At 33.5% G+C, this 16,459-nt stretch overlaps 2 protein-coding genes across 8 annotated transcripts; one reads left to right on the top strand and one right to left on the bottom strand.

Annotated features, from left to right (window-relative positions):
- Positions 1-2,741: 2,741 nt before the first annotated feature.
- On the bottom strand, positions 2,742-16,308 carry LOC138183679 (lysosomal alpha-glucosidase). 7 transcript variants are annotated; one of them, XR_011174117.1, is made up of 19 exons: positions 16,103-16,305; positions 15,692-16,029; positions 15,108-15,514; positions 14,552-15,030; positions 13,746-13,920; positions 13,558-13,648; positions 13,310-13,478; positions 13,172-13,241; positions 12,975-13,079; positions 12,642-12,899; positions 12,344-12,546; positions 12,150-12,257; positions 11,887-12,064; positions 11,657-11,805; positions 11,511-11,595; positions 11,149-11,419; positions 10,404-10,603; positions 10,102-10,258; positions 2,742-3,610 (listed from the first exon to the last, which is right to left on the bottom strand). XR_011174117.1 is itself a non-coding variant. In XM_069120990.1 (18 exons), the coding sequence occupies exons 3-18, from the start codon at positions 15,450-15,452 to the stop codon at positions 10,160-10,162; spliced, it is 2,985 nt and encodes a 994-aa protein (XP_068977091.1). In that variant the 5' UTR covers positions 15,453-15,514; positions 15,671-16,029; positions 16,103-16,305; the 3' UTR covers positions 10,077-10,159. The 7 variants fall into 7 exon arrangements, 5 of the variants coding, with proteins under 5 accessions (XP_068977091.1, XP_068977089.1, XP_068977092.1 ...); XR_011174118.1 differs by lacking the exon at positions 2,742-3,610 and adding an exon at positions 9,682-10,012; XM_069120990.1 differs by lacking the exon at positions 2,742-3,610 and having other exon boundaries at positions 10,077-10,258; positions 15,671-16,029.
- Positions 3,608-10,201, top strand: LOC138183680 (uncharacterized). Its single transcript, XM_069120994.1, has one exon. The coding sequence runs from the start codon at positions 4,316-4,318 to the stop codon at positions 6,950-6,952; it is 2,637 nt and encodes an 878-aa protein (XP_068977095.1). The 5' UTR covers positions 3,608-4,315; the 3' UTR covers positions 6,953-10,201.
- Positions 16,309-16,459: the final 151 nt, after the last annotated feature.

Genomic DNA, 16,459 nt, shown 5'->3' with positions numbered 1-16,459 from the left:
TATGGGTACAATCGCACAATGTATGTACATACTACAGACAAATATACACCCCATTCTTAATTAATGTATATACATTGTATATGTGTACATTGAAAAATATTTGTTACTGATTAGACATTTAATATGAAAGTAACTTCAATGATTAAACTTTTTCAGATATATAACAGTTACTAGGCAAATCTCAGATATATAATTACATATCAGGTAATCAAGACAGTTCATAGGTTCTCCGTTTTTAGGTTATTAAGTATAATTTTTGTAAAAGCTTGTAAACAAAACGATAAATGAACGAAACAGAAAAGCGCGGTACATTTTAATTTTTAAAAATATCGTTTCGAAAAGGAGCACAAAGAGAGAGAAACAGAGAGAGAGAGAGAGAGAGAGAGAGAGAGGGAGAGAGAGAGTGGGGAAGAGCAAAAATACAGACATTTAATCAGGTACATATAATCTTGCGTATTGCACATGTGTACATATTTACACGCCGCGTTACATATGTCTATATTCATAAGCGCATATATGTCATATACAATGTACACTGTACATTATATTTATAATATACACATTTGCTCAAGTCTTGCGCACCATCTATCGGAAGAAGATGGTACAGTATTTCATTAGAATTGTTTCGCCCCTCTATTCAGCTTTTGTGAATTTCATCGGCAGAGTCGAATGTGATTTGAAGATGGCGATACAGGAGTAGGGTTGAGCAGACGCTTCGTAAGGAAGCCTCTTTTTTAGCAGTAATAGCTGAAATTTCGATCGCCGTTGTGTCTGGTGAGTAAAAAGTGATATCGAAGGAATTTTGAACAAATTTCGAGTGAGATTTGAGTAGAACATGAATGGGAAAGAAATCGGAGATTTCCATCGGTTGAGCAACGAAATCTCGGGATACGTACTTACACAAGTACATATGTACATACGTATGTACGAACCGTTCCTCTTTCCAGACTGGGAAGTTCAATGCGGAGCACAAGCATGTGTCACGTCGCGGTCAAACGAGAGCATGAGTTCTCTAGCGACCGTCTGTATGCGAACAGGAATATTTATGAGCATATGATATACATGATCATACCAATTTGTATTTGTGTACTCGCGCGAGATCATAAAGCTGATTCAAACCAGAGACACGAAAATGGGCAAGAACTTGAGGCGTAACGGTATCATCGATTCATCTCGCTTTTAATCTAGTAAATAAAAAGTAGACTCTTTAATTAATTTCTTTAGTAAATAATTAGTTTCGTTGCAATTTTTTGCTTAAAATGAATTTATAATATGTAAATTGATTATAACGTTAATCGATTGAGAATTGAACAAGCAAATATAAATTATTTAATTTAATACAAAAAAGGTCTGTAATTTATAATTAGTGAAACAGCGAAGTAACAGTGAAAACGGTAAGGTGGAAAGTAAACGCTGACATCAATCGATGATACATATCTATAGTAACATATAACAATTGGTTCATGTGCTTATTCTAAATGACAATAATACATACATACTGATAGATTAAAGACAGCAAAGAAATACCTGCGGTATTTCTCTTGGTTTCTTTCAGATGGTGGCGGGTTCTTTGCTTTTCGTGCTAATGAGGGGAACAATTCAAAAGGGGAGAGGCCTAAAACTACTAACACAATTTACTAATTGAGATGGAGATGGATTATCTTTGTACATATGTGTATACATACATGAAATATATATATCTGCAATTGCCAAGTAAAAAAGAGAGCAAGCGATTATGGAATACCAAATGACCAAGCAGTACTCTCGTTTGCGTAAGGTTAATACGCACGCGATCTAGTCAAGAAAAGAAGACTTAAGCTTACTCCTTAAAGAAGAAATTATAACGTTTCGTCATATAGAAGAAGACGATGCAATCAATCCAGAACATGCGAGCTTAACTGTAGAAGAAACATAATAACAGACTTGAATTGCGAATGTTGTTCCAATCGCACCTTCAAAGTATTACAAACAAAGACCGTATTTCTGGAAAACCGAGGATCGTGCATCGGATATCGCATATGAATAACAACACACAGGTAACTCCATCGTAATGAAATATCAATAACCTACCGATTCTGCTAGAATTTTATTACCAAAGGGAATATGTTACCAAAGAAACCATTAATCGAGCACTTGAAAAGCATCGGTGATGGTACGCGCGTAAACGCATAAGTATATGGTTTAATCTTATAGTAATGTGTTCTGCTACATATATATAGCTGTGTTATTAACAGCAGTAATACCAAATTGGTCTCTGCTGAAAGATAAAGAATAGATGACCAACTTGAGAGAGAGTTGGTTATGATCGATTACATAATGAAGAATGTACTGCATGTTAATAATTTTTATGCAAAGGTAATGTACTATAACTGAGTAACAAATCTCGAAGTAAAAGTGACACTTGCCACCATGAAAAGGAGTTATTAACCCATGGAAAATTACGATGCCTTTATCGACTTACTTTCGTTCGTTGGTGTCAGCATTTCGTAATTTAATACCAAAAAAAAAAGAGAAAGATACGAATTTTCTAATTATAATTTTAAAGATTTATATTTCGTGACAAACGATAGATTTGAGTGTAAAAGAAGAACAATCTCTTTTGTTCATATCGAATGCGGTCAACACGGTTGATTTGATGTATGTTATCATCGAACGAACAATCGAAAACAAAAGACTAAGTGAGAGAGAGAGGGAGAGAGAGAGAGAGAGAGAGAGAGAGAGAGAGAAAGGAAGGAAGTAGGAAAATGAAAGGGTGGGGTTTAGAACAATTAGTATATCGTGATGGAGAAGGCGAGGGGTAGAAGAGGCATAAAAGAAGGAGAAGAGATATAAAGTTCTCGAAAGATTCGCGCATAGCAAAGCTGGTAACTCTATCTGAATAAATAACTATTTTATTGACAACAACTTTACTGACATATCGATGAGTATTGAATTCTCCTTCAAAGAAACGTAATCTTTGAAGATAATGAGGAATTAGCGTAGTAGCAGTAGTCGCAATGGAACTCTGTTAGTTGAAAGGAAGTACAACGAATGACCGAGTTGGAGGAAAGAAAGACGAAAGATAGTAAACGAGAAAATCGAAGGAGGAGGGTTGAAGGAACGAAAAAGGTATGGAAAGAGTCTGAAGCAGGGTGGAGAGGGTGTCTGGCTGGGCTGAGGGGTAAAATCCAGAGCGATATCGACCGTGAATTGCGCTTGCGTGGAAAAAGGCGCGCAATCGCTGTTGAGGAAGCAGCGTACCGCCGCGAGGAACAAGCAGTCAGTCGATCGTCGCGACGACCATCACCGACGAACAATAACCCTGTTGTTCTGCCGTACTTTCTTTATATGGCCGCCGTTATTTCGCAGCTACTATTCCCTCTTGTACTGATATCAATCATTTTGTCGGTCAGAAGAAAAAGCTCTGTGTATTCTCATTCTCAGTACGTTGGTCTATTTCATCACGTAACCATTCGGCTGAATTCTTTGATTCTTCCGCGAAAACTGGGTAAATTGTTGTTCTTCGACTATCGGTTTTATCGTTATTCCATTTCTTCCGGTATCCTTGTATCCTTGTAACAGCCTCGGTGATTCCAATGCGCGCACGGACGAAACGCGCATTTACGGAAAGCTACCACGTGAAAAGAGAAGTTGTCATTAGTAAGTATGCACCGAAGGAATTGTAAGTAAGAAGGGGAAAAGAACGCGCCTAGTTATTTCCATGATATTGGCTTTTTTCGTATTTCTTTCATTAGCCCACTTTTAATTTCTGGATTTCGATTACGAATATAGGATTGGTAAACGATTATAACTATGATTTAAGATATTCACGACGACACGTAAACTTCAAACAAGAGTCCGTTTAAATGTATCACGCGACGCACGCTTGTTTGATGCAATAAATAAAAAGTTAGTGCAATAGACTGTGGACGAAGGAAAAACAGAAAGAAAAAAGGAGTTAAAGAACTAAAGAGAGGAGAAACGCGAACAAAAGTGGGAAAGCGAAATAGAAGGAAGTAAGAGGGGGAGAAGAGAGGAAATATCGAAACGATAAGAATACGATAACCAACTATAGTTACTTTGAACACGAGCGTATTGCCTCGCTAAGCCTAACTCCGTTGCTCCTAGTTCTTGCTACAACAAATAAATAAAAAATTTTCCTTCAGGACCAAAGTAGAGCCGATGATGAACGCATTGTACGATTTTAATATTGATTGTAAAAGTAAAAACAATCACGATTGACGTGTGTTTTGATAAGAAAAGAAAAAGAAAGAGAAAGGGTGAATCGCAAGTTGCGAATGTAATTGTGTAGGATTAAAACGAAATAGAAAGTTAAATGGTCAAAATCGATATGCAACAAAACGTTTTAAGTCAAGTAGCTGGAAGCGAACAACCGCAACAAGAGGAAGTTCAGCTGACCGAATTATTACCAGTGAAGCAATCGCGAATAAGGGAGAATGAAATTTTTAAACATATGAACACAAATGCTGATGCGACCGATGCTTTGAAGATACTCCGAAGTTTCACAACTGCCGATAGTTGCTATAACAACGATGAACATGAACTTTGCTCGCGAAATTTGTCTCTTTGCCGAAAAATCGAGCAAATTGAACAAGAAAAACAAGAGAAGGACAAACAGTGGCGAGAAGATAAATTGCGAAAGAGAATTGCTGAGTACGATAAACAAGTGATCGATAGCACCGAAATCAGAAAAGAAAAAGAAAGAAACAATGTTCGAAGATTCGAAAATAAATCGAGGACAAAGAACAGAAAATACAAACATTTCGATAAAAAGTCGATGATTGGTTGTGTAGTAAAATCTACGAAAAAAAGAACGATCGTTCGTACGGTAGAAAATACTAAAGATCAAAGAGATGAAGGAAATGGCGACGATGGGATGAAACACCGCTATAAATTAGGAGAAAACGCATTCCTCGAAAATGAGAGGGGAAATTTCTTATCGGAGAATAACGAACAGGTAGAGTCAACAATTTATTTGGATTTAGGCAACAATAGTGAGTTAAATGATGACGTTTACATGTTTCGTCGTGAGTTGATAGATGGGGAACAAGGACGGAAGGTAAACTTAAGAAACGTGGAACAAATATACGAAAACGAGAAGTCTGCGAAGACTACCGATGGAACGTTATTCAATCGAATAGCGATTCCTTGTGGGACGTCGATTGAAAATAACATTGATGTAACAGAAAAACGATTTATTATCACTGCTGAGAAAAATAGCATATTTGATACGAAAGTATCAAACCCAAAATTGTTACTGGGAGATTCGGCAAACGTATCAAATGTCAATTTTCATATAACAACGATGAGTTACCTTGCGGAGAATAAAGATAATAATAATAAGGTTCAAGATGAAGAGAATCCTACAAATCTATTACTCAGACCAGAAGCCTCCAACAGTATAGTGGCTATCAAATCGACGTCGTCAACGTCAATATCAACATCAACGTCATCGTCATCGTCATCGTCATCGTCATCGTCATCGTCATCGTCATCGTCATCGTCATCGTCATCATTGCCATCGTCATTGTTGTCATCATCAACGCCGTCGCCGTATTCGAAGGAAGAGAATACAAACGGCAGCGAGTGCGACCGCGGCAAGAATCAAAGTACCGCTTTGCACAGTATGAAAACTAAACAAGAGAATCAGCAAAAAAGATATTGTTGCGTAGTGTGCGAGGCGCGATTTAAAGGTAGCGGAGGTCTTCGTAACCACTATAAGATCGTACACGGTGCCGGACCAATCTTCAAGTGTGACGAGTGTGGGAAAGAGTTCCCTTTAAAAGAAAGATTAAAACTGCACGTGAGAACACATACTGGCTTCAAGCCATATAAATGCCCAGAATGCGACAAGAGTTTCGCCAGAGGAGGACAACTAGTGCAACATCGACGTACTCACAGCCAGGTAAAACCGTATCGTTGCGGTTTGTGTTCTGGCACGTTCACCTGTGCTGCGAATTTGGCGTTACATGTAAAACGACACAACGGACAAAAGGATCACAAATGTGAAATCTGTGGTCGTGCGTTCGTTCGACGAGACGCTCTCAAGAAACATTTAGAATGTCTTCACAGAGACGTTAAATCTTTTCTCTGTGTAATCTGCAACAAGACGTTCAAGGGCCACTTACCTCAACACATGAGAACGCATGCACGTGATCGGCCACACGGTTGTGCCACATGTGGTCAAAGATTTGCTCAAAAATCTCAATTGACTGTCCACCAGAGAACGCATTCTGGACAAAGACCGTTTAGGTGTTTGGTTTGCTGGCAGGCATTTGCACACTCGACGGCACTTAAACTTCACACAAGAAGACACACTGGCGAAAGACCGTTCAAATGTGCCGAATGTAACGCTGGTTTCACGCAACTACCCCATTGGAAAAAACACATGAAATGTATCCATGGCAGAAATGAGCCGTACGCTTGCAAAAAGTGTACAAGTTTCTTCAGAATTAAAAATGATCTGGAATGTCACGAAAAAACTTGTCATCCTGAATCCGAGACTGAACACGACGTTCCGAATACTCAAACCTCAGATTTAATCACAAACACGATCATGCCAGCATCTATTTCCATGGCCTTACAACCGACAGCGACTCTGCTTTCCAATGAAATAATCAGCGATAAACCCTCGCCGTCGCCCTCCAAATATAGAATAATGACTGTCGAGAGGATGAGATTGTTGCTCGCTGTACTTCTTAAAAGAATCAGCAAGCAAGAAAGACTCGACGAACTAGGCTTTGGTAAACGACTGATCGACCAAGTTCTTTACGATTCTCTGATATCCGCTGGCAAAGATCCAGTGGCAAGCAACGGTTTATCCGAACTTGAAACACTCACCAAGAATCTCGAGATATTCCTCAAATGGACTGTACCTAAAGAACATTGGGAACATTTTCGCAAATTGAATAAAACCCCCGAAGATATTTTGGAAACATTGACTGCTACTTAAATCAAAGTCCTACTCGTTTTAACATCATCTATGTGGCAATCGCTGGTATATATTTACCAAAGACTAACAAAAATACCGGTCGATACCCCAAATCCTTTCAAAATTACGATCTGATCCTGATTCTAAAGCAGAGGCTTTTTAGATCCAAGACTGCCTTTCTTCAATCACAGGCGATCTTTGTACCAAGTCCTATATTATTATATTTTCCTTCGACAATGATTACATAGATGAACAGTGGATAGATATAGGTACAGGTGAACAAATAGCAGAGGATTTCAAGTAACTAAGCGAAACGATGCGTATTTGTCAGTGAACAGGCTACCTAGTAATAATAATCTAATTTTAAGAAACGAAACCATTAGTGATTATTTATTAGAATTTCGATGCACAGACGTTCTTTCATATAGTATAAAATTAGTACTTGCTAGTCCAAAGTGCAAATGTAATATTCCTAATAATAGGCAAGCGACTCGTTATAATCACCGTGTCTACTTCTGCCGTTTTATTCTTCTTTCCGTATTATGAAAGATCAAATATAAAATCGATTTACGACATAGCATGCATTTTAATGATATTCAGAATGAGTTTTACACTGACTACGTTTTGTACAAGTAATACCGAGTTGTGTAAGAACTAATAGACTTGATAAATACTTTAATATTTCATCATCTAAAATTGAAAAGTCGGTAATCAATTTTCTTTGTGATAAGTTATTTATATGTACATCGCGTGCCATGTTGTTTGTTTGTACTGCAAAAACTCGTACGAACAATATGAAAATACGTAGATTTTATACTTTTACGCAAAGTATAAAGCGATAATATACACGATATATAATTTTCGTTGTGATTTATGTGATTCTAAGTGATATGATACTTCAATTTCATGAGTTGTTCCTCGTTAACGAATATTTAAGTATATCTGCTACCGTACAGATATTTTTAACAGTCAACGGGCTACGTTTTCTTCAGGGTGCCATGCGTCATACTATTTCTTGCCCATGGTAATATTAATAACTCTTTTTTATTTATTATATAATATCGTCCAGATGGGTGTACTACGTGCTGCTCATTTTCATCGCTTGTACAAAAATATATGATGATATTATGCATGTTACGATGATGGCTAATATTATCGATTACGAACAACAAATTGAAAGGTGTACGTATGGCAATAATTTGAAAATGCATTTGTATTTGCCGTAACGGGAGATATATTTTGTTAATGATGATGATACTGATGATGATGATAAGTAAACAGGAAGGGAGAACGGGAGCGGACACAGAGAAAATCAATTAGAAAATTTGTTGTTGTGTAAATTAATATGTAGATATGTTTGAATGATGATACGAGTATCGTAGTTCAAGTTTTTGGATAATTTCTTACTTAATTCGAAGAGGCTAAATACCAACGTAGGCTACTGTATGTCTTTGTAGCAATACATATATTCCATGAGTTAGACGTAAGCATTTTATATTTATAGATACATTCATTGTTGTGTGCAAGTTACTGCACAAGTATAACGTTCAAGTTAAATGTATATAAACTTTATTGATTTTCCTTTGTGATATCTTTCTTGCCATTATTTTACTTTCTGTTTGTTTCTTTTTTCTAGATTATACGATACGTTATTTTCATTTGAATAGAAAATTTGTGAAAAGAGCAACATTTTCGATCTTTTCGTAGAATCTTTTTCAAATCTAAAAAAAGACGTGCGGTGCTACATGGAACTCTGTTGTGTTCGTGGCCCCGTTGTCAAACGGGAGCTTTCCAATACCTAAAAGCCTTATAGTCGTTATTTCCTTTTCTCATATGTACGTTGTGTAATTCTCGTTAGCGTATATTTGTTCGTTTCAGTGCGTAAATCGTGCATATTAACGTTAATATGTTTAATAAATATGCTCGTACGCATAAAACGCAAGTTCATCTTTTAAATAAGCATAAGTAAATGTGAGCAGACAATAATGATTAAAGTTGCAAGATTAATATAGTTGAGAAGAATAAAAAATATGTATACACGTATATTACTAATATTACATACGATTAAGTATGTTATTTTGTTTTATTAGTATGCAATACAAATAGAAAAATATATAATTAATTATACAATTGTGTACATTACGTAGTGCGATAATATTATACCGAGTAATAATTATCAATTTGTTAGAAACTTTTCCAATATGTACAATATCCATATGCGAAAAGGTACCACGTACTAGATTAATATTTTATATTTTGTAAATGTTTCAAACATTTTCTACATATAATTACATCGTGTTAATTTCATAGTTTTACGAGTTTTAGTTTATGAAACCCGATAAAATCAAATGTTTGTATAGGTCATTTCGTACGACAAAATGATCCGATAAAAGTAATTATTTTCTAACAGATGACGTTTGAAAATTTGAAACAAAGATCTCAACGAAATCATCCGTCATTTATTCGATACGTGTCTACGTATTCGTCTTATAAAAATTCAAGCAAGCGTATGTAAGTACGATAGATTACTTACACGACGTATATATGTATATTGACAAGGACTACAGTCGGTTTGGGCTAGTCGCATTGAAATTTATTCCAAAGATGAGAATCTACTTTCTGCTATAGAAATGCAAATAAAGGTCATAGAAGACACTGAATATAGATCGAGGTCGTAAGGCACACTTACACGATTGTAAATACGCATATAGAATTCGAAGAAGGATTTCAATGTTTTAATGATGATGCTGTTTAAGTGCTCGAATTGCTTTATTTTATATACGTTAAACGGTGCCAAAGTGAAATTTTTCATTCAACATTATCTATTGTGTGATGATCGATTACCTGTGTTGTTATATTTTCCATTGTTTTCAATTATGAACGAACTATATGTAAAGTCTGCGTTACATTTAATTACGTTCTAATTAACACGCGGAGAATGGATTATTTCGAAACATTTCGAATTATATATACTTATTATTTTTATTCGTTCTAGTGCCATAACGTATCCTACTTTATTGTATAGTCAATTGTACAGTTATTTCAATAAAATGCTTCTCTTCTTTATTCAAAAAATATGTGCTTTAACATGTAGGAATATATGTATACAAATAGAGTATTATAGTAAAATTAATACTAAAAACGATTGAAATATATTTTGTATATCATACCTGTAGCAACAATATTATATGTAATACAAGTGAACATATATTTTGAGCAAGTTTACTGTCATTTGTTACTGTCATCATGTTGTTCAAAATCAGTATATTCCCAAAAAAGCAAGAAATTCTCTCTTAAGTCTATTTGTAAGTTGCTTATGCTCAAACACTGAAAAATTACTTTAAGTAATTCATATTTTTACATGTTGAATATGCAAAAAAAGATAAAAGTTATACAATCAGAACAATTTCATTAGAATTTGAAAATAGTTGTCACGCTTTTATCATTCTAATTATAAGAATAGAAAACTCACATTTTCTTTGTTGTCATATTTAAATTGTATTTCGTGATTGTTTAAAGATACTCGTGAAATATTAGATGTTATTCCCCATATTTGTATTCCTCCTAAGATAATTTTTTCATTAAAAGAACTCTTCATTGCTTTGGCAGTGGATAGAGTATCATTCTCAATGGTGAAAACTGACCACACAAATTGTTCCTTCTCCAGCGAGTCTGTAAATACATATCCACTTATTAAAACAAGCTTATGCAAAATTTAAGTAATTATTTAGAAAAGGGCGTGCTTTATCATTCTTATTGATCTTGATATATGTTGTTGAGATCAGCATTCTGAGTAATTTCAATTTTACGTGCATATAACCACCGCTCAACTTTAGTTTCCAAGAGCATTTTGATTATTAGACAATAAATAAAAAAAATAATTACAGTTTTATTTTTTGAGACTGCCGTAATCGTATTACTGATGAGACAAAAATTCTGTTATAGATCCAGCATAATGTTCCATGTGAACATTATGTTCAATGAAATCGATTAGATGGTCTCTCCTATATTATTATCATAAAATTCATATACATTTATTATTTAACCTAAATCTTACCTGAACCAGCTCAAACCAACAGTCGAACCGAAATCTAGTCCTAAAAAGATCATATATATTTCGCAAAACTAAGGCCAAATGGCAGTCAATGAAATCAGTAAGGTCTATCCTTTTCTATAGAAATTAATACTACTAACCATGGCATCAATACAATATATACCTAAACTATCGCCATCATCCCAATATAGTTCGCCTTTTGCCTTTTTCACATGATCCAAAGTAATCAATAATTCGAAATTATTTTTTCTACTGTTAGTTGTAGTATCAGCTGGTTTCTGTGCTGGTAAAATGGATCCTCCGCGAATCATCAATGGTATAGTATCGAGTGGCGCATTCATCGTGTAATATTTACCCAGCGAGAAGACGGATTCTTTTGTATAAAAATTATACCACACTCCATGTGGTAAATAAGCTGATACTTTCGTTTTATCCTAATAATCAGGAGTGGAGCGCATCAAAGAAAAAAATGACTGTTTTAACTATTTAAATATTAGTGATTTATTAACATGGACCTTAACTTACTTCTTCTAAAACTGGAATTATCATCAAAGAACTACCCCATAAGAACTGAGTGTCGATATCGTATGTGGCCGAATCGTTCGAGTATCTAAAAGAATGTTAAATCTTACAAGCACTATAAACAGGTCATATATGGTCAATACACTTACTCAAAGAATAATGGTCGCGCTACAGTTTCTCCAAATTTATGTGCTCGAAATAATAACGTATATAAATAGGGTAACAACCAGTAACGTATCATAAGGGCACGCTTTGATGATTTTATTACTAAATCGCCCATAGCAACTGGATCTTGTTCCTATAAATGATATAGAATGATATATAATAACAATATTAGAATTTAATGGTCTTCATGCAGTAAGAATTCATAAATACAAACGATTGTATCGTCGGAATTATGATTACGAGAAAAAGGATAAAATGCACCAAGTTGCATCCAACGATTACATAATGCCGCTGTTGTATTTCCATTAAATCCACAAATGTCAGCACCAACCATTGGTATTTGGTAAAAATTCATCAACAATATTGCTGGAATACTCATTTTTAAATCGTGCCTAATGTATGTCCAATGTATTACGTAAAATGCGAATATTTAATAAATATTTATGAATATTTATAAACACTAGGCGCAACAATTACCATGAGGAATAAACATCTCCTGTCCAATGACCAGCATAGTGTCCATGACCCACCCAAGTTGAACGCGATATTATAAATGGTCTTTTTCGTCGAATATTGGTCAGTGCGCTGTGTACATTGCCAATGTTACGTAATTTAACTATGTTTTATACTTGTTTTATGTTAAGTTCTTTTATGATTAATAGCGTACTTACTAATTCGTTGCTATTGCTTGACTTGTGCCATAAGTATTATGAAGATCATAATGAAGACCTAAGTAATGCTTAGCGTTCATGCACAATGTTTTTGTTGCGAGTATGTCTCCTACAACGTTCGGTACATATTTCGGATAATCCAATTTACTTTTTGGACATCCATTTTTATGTCCATCGTAAAAATTAGATGGCTCATTCATATCCTAGCAGTAGATAAAAACACAAAGCAAAGATGAATATTATTAATGTAAAACAATTTTATTTTCACTAATAGATAATAGAAAATATGTATGCATACGATCCAAGCACCGTCGTATGCAAAACTATCATGCATGTTGCTCATCATGTGGAAATAATAGTTTTGCGTTTTGGGATTTGTAAAATCAGGCCACACAGTAGAAACAAAATTCCACGTCTTGCCAACAAATGGCTGATCAGTTGCTCCATCTTTTATAAATATATCTTCTTTCATACCTTCATCATATGGCAAATAAGTTCCGTGCTTTTCAGAACCAGATACTCCCGCATCGATCAAGGGAATATAATGCATTCCTCTCTACAATATATAGAATGTAATGTATCATATTAAATTTGTATATTTTTTACATGTATATATAACTTCAAATCATACTGAATGTATTTCATTCACAAATTGTGGTAACTCCTTAAATGTTTTTGGATTATATGTGAAATCGTTATTTTTATCCATGTAATCTAAATCATTCCATTGAGTATCCTGAAAATAAAATGAATGAAAATGGTTAAACTTCATCTATTACATATTTGTTTAAAGAATATGAATTTAATGATTTATGTAAAACATGTTACAAATGGAATTCCCGCTGCTATGGTTCTATTCCATATTTCCTTTGTTTTTTCTAAGGTTCCATATCCGTATCTGCACAATTTTGGGAAATAAAATAAGAATATAATAACAATTATTTTACAATGAGATAACTTTCCTACCTGCATAAATGAAAACCAAGGGACCAATATGGGGGGAGAAATGGTTTGCCTATTATCTCAGAATATTGTTTTATGACATCTGTCGGGGTTGGACCCAGAAAGAAATATATATCAAAAACACCGCCAATAGTTCGAAAGGTAATAGCAGGCGACGGTTGTAATATCACATCTATAAATAGCGGACGTTATGACACGTATTTCAGCGAATTATATAATATAAAGAAAAGATTACTTTTAACATCATTTACCCATTGCATTACTATTGAGAAATAGAAGCCCGTGAGACCTTCCGGAATTTTCAATTATGAAATAGAAGGGATGAGATCCATATAAATTTGCCTAGATTTTGAAAGCTTGTCTTTATAAATATATATGTTAAAAAATGTCAAATAGAAACAAAGTGTAAATTTAAATGTCTTAAAATGAATCAACATACATTTTCTATTGGTGGTTGATCCTTGTTCAATAATGTAAACATTTGCCAATTAGTATTTAATTTTAGCTTTGTTTTATGTTCGCCAATACCATAAATATTATGGCTCGGCAGAAGAGCGCTTATCTGCAAAAACTGATCAGCAAATATGAAACCTCCTGTATTAATAGAGTCAAATCTGGATATGAAAAAAAATAAAAATAGTTGTATTATATATACATATATGTATATACGTAAATACATAGCTGTCCAGTTTATCTGTGAATAGTTAAATATTTCGAGAAATATAAAAGATACGTAAAAATGATTCAGGCAAAGATTAGAATATTAAGAGTCTCATACGTTGGTATTTATATCACCTTGAAATGATCCTAAAATGCCCTGTGAACATTACATTAAAGTTTTTAAATGCATCTCTATATTTTTTATTATATATTTTTATAGCTGACACCAAAACATTTTCAAAACTTTACATACATGTGTATTTCGTGTAACATAATTTCGAAATATAAAATGATAAAGTTACCAAAATACTGCCAACATTGTAATAAAAAATATACAAGAAACTTTAACGCAATACTCTTAGGTCATTTCAAGATCGCTTCAAGATGATATACCAGAAATACCAGCACGAATGTACCCCTAATATGTTCAAACTTTTGTCTGAATTAATCTCTCGTATCTTTCATATTTTTTTGAGATATTTAACTATTTATAGATAAACTGGACACACTATATGTATATATGTTCATACATATATAGGATAAAAGTGACACAAAATTCAAATGTTACTCACAAATGTTACTCACATCACTGTATCATCTAAGGTTCTGTATACTTTAAAACCAGGTTTAGTATTATCAATCTCTAATTTGTATTTTGCATTAACGTCTTTTTGAAGAAATGGTTTGGGATCTGCTCTAAGAGGCCATGGTGGTTCATATCGTTTCTTAAGAGGATCATATATTTTTATACGTAGAATAGAATCATCTATAGTGCTGGTTTCTACTTTAACCAGTGGTAGGTCATCTTCATAAAAGGAGCTTTTTATTTGTTTGAGGAATCCAAAAAAGTTGTTTCCTTCTTTACTAAAATTTTGATACCTGTATATGCTCCAATCACTTGGATAATAACAATATGGAAGATTCAAAGGAACAGGTCTTGTCGTTGATATTTTTTTGTTAAGAGAATTCCAGCAACAACCTCTATTTCTACAGGATAATTCGGATGCTCCATCTTCAGGATGACAATCAAAGCGTAATGTAGTAGGAATGTTGTTGCACTGCTTCTAATGAATAAAAGTTATAAAACAATGATTATTATAACCTGCAATCATGCTTTTTAATTATAATATTTGAAACTCACTTGTACAATTCTAGGAAATTTCGATATTGTGTCATGAGATTCTATATCATATTCAAAATTTTCTTTTTTAGATAATATCATAGAATCATTAACCAATTCATAATTCGTATTCTGTAGTATTTCGTCATTTCTAGAGATTATATCCATTTTATATTCTTCTATAATAATGCATTTGCTTTGTTGTAAAAACACTATTATTACACCAAGCAGAATAATGAACATGATCAATTTCAGAAAATTATATGTTAATATATATTTGGAATATCTATCTAAAACCTTATTTTTTGGTACAAATTGTTGTATATCTTTCACATTCATTTCTATTGTTTTAATAAATTTCTTCATTCGTTAATTCGTTAATTAACTTGAGTATTTTGTATCTCTTTGAGTATTGAATAGGCCACCACCTTTAATAAGAAAATTAAATAGAATTAGGTTGAAAATAAGAAAGTTGATAAAAAACAGTTAAAAGGACTAAAATTAAACAATAAAAAGTAATCTAAGATATCAGTTTCTATACAAATATATCTATAAAGTAATACATAATCTTAAGAGCCACGTACAAAAGATAACCATATATATACTATTAATACATATAAGAAACATGAATTTTCGTTATTTTTACACACTTATGCACGTTTTAATACGTCAAACATGATTATCTTCTACAATAATATATTTAACTAAATTTACCATTATATATATTTTATTAATATTAAAATGTTCTCTTATATACGACATGAAAATCTCACTTATCATCGAGCATTATTTTGTACAGAGAGGAAATGAGAATGCTCACTGCTCACGCTACTGATACTATGTAGACACTTAGGTAAGTACATGATACATGGCGTTTGGGGCGACCGTTTTATGACGGACTCTAACAATAAACGGCTCGCAGTAGCTTCACATATTTTCGTATCTGTAAGACAACACTAATGTAACGATGAAACTTATCTATTTTTAATACTTTGTTAATTAACAATTTTATTAACATAGTGAAACTTTTCTGATTAAAATGAGACCACGATATTGTTATATAATTCGATCATATTGTTTGGCCTTATGAATTTTCCTCCTTCGATCGCCAGTCGGTCGTTATGATTTGTAGCTGCACAATATCCAGCTAGTTTTTAGCATGATTGATCTGTTTTGTACGCGAATCAAAAATGTTCCCAGTAATGTTTTGTTGTCCTTTCCTAATTTCCTTGTATATATATATATTACAAATTAGTTAATACCTTATGTGTATATGCATTGTGCATATATACGTTTCAAAATCAAATGATAATTATTTAATTAATAATTAACATGTAGTGATAATTATACTTATTTCTATTTTATATTATGCT

This window comes from Bombus flavifrons, chromosome 9, assembly GCF_040668555.2.
Source record: "Bombus flavifrons isolate JBK064 chromosome 9, iyBomFlav1_principal, whole genome shotgun sequence".
NCBI lineage: Eukaryota > Metazoa > Arthropoda > Insecta > Hymenoptera > Apidae > Bombus > Bombus flavifrons.
The sequence above is the reverse complement of the archived record's forward strand: the minus strand, read 5'-3'. Positions and strand labels throughout refer to the sequence as shown.

Excerpts from the sequence above, each read along its gene's own strand:
- LOC138183680 (XM_069120994.1), top strand. The coding sequence starts at position 4,316 with ATGGTCAAAATCGATATGCAACAAAACGTTTTAAGTCAAGTAGCTGGA.
- LOC138183679 (XM_069120989.1), bottom strand. The coding sequence starts at position 15,452 with ATGAAGAAATTTATTAAAACAATAGAAATGAATGTGAAAGATATACAA. Across the intron at positions 13,242-13,309 it reads CTTGGTTTTCATTTATGCAG|ATACGGATATGGAACCTTAG; the intron begins GTAGGAAAGTTA and ends AAAATTGTGCAG. Across the intron at positions 11,420-11,510 it reads TAATTCCAGTTTTAGAAGAA|GATAAAACGAAAGTATCAGC; the intron begins GTAAGTTAAGGT and ends CCTGATTATTAG.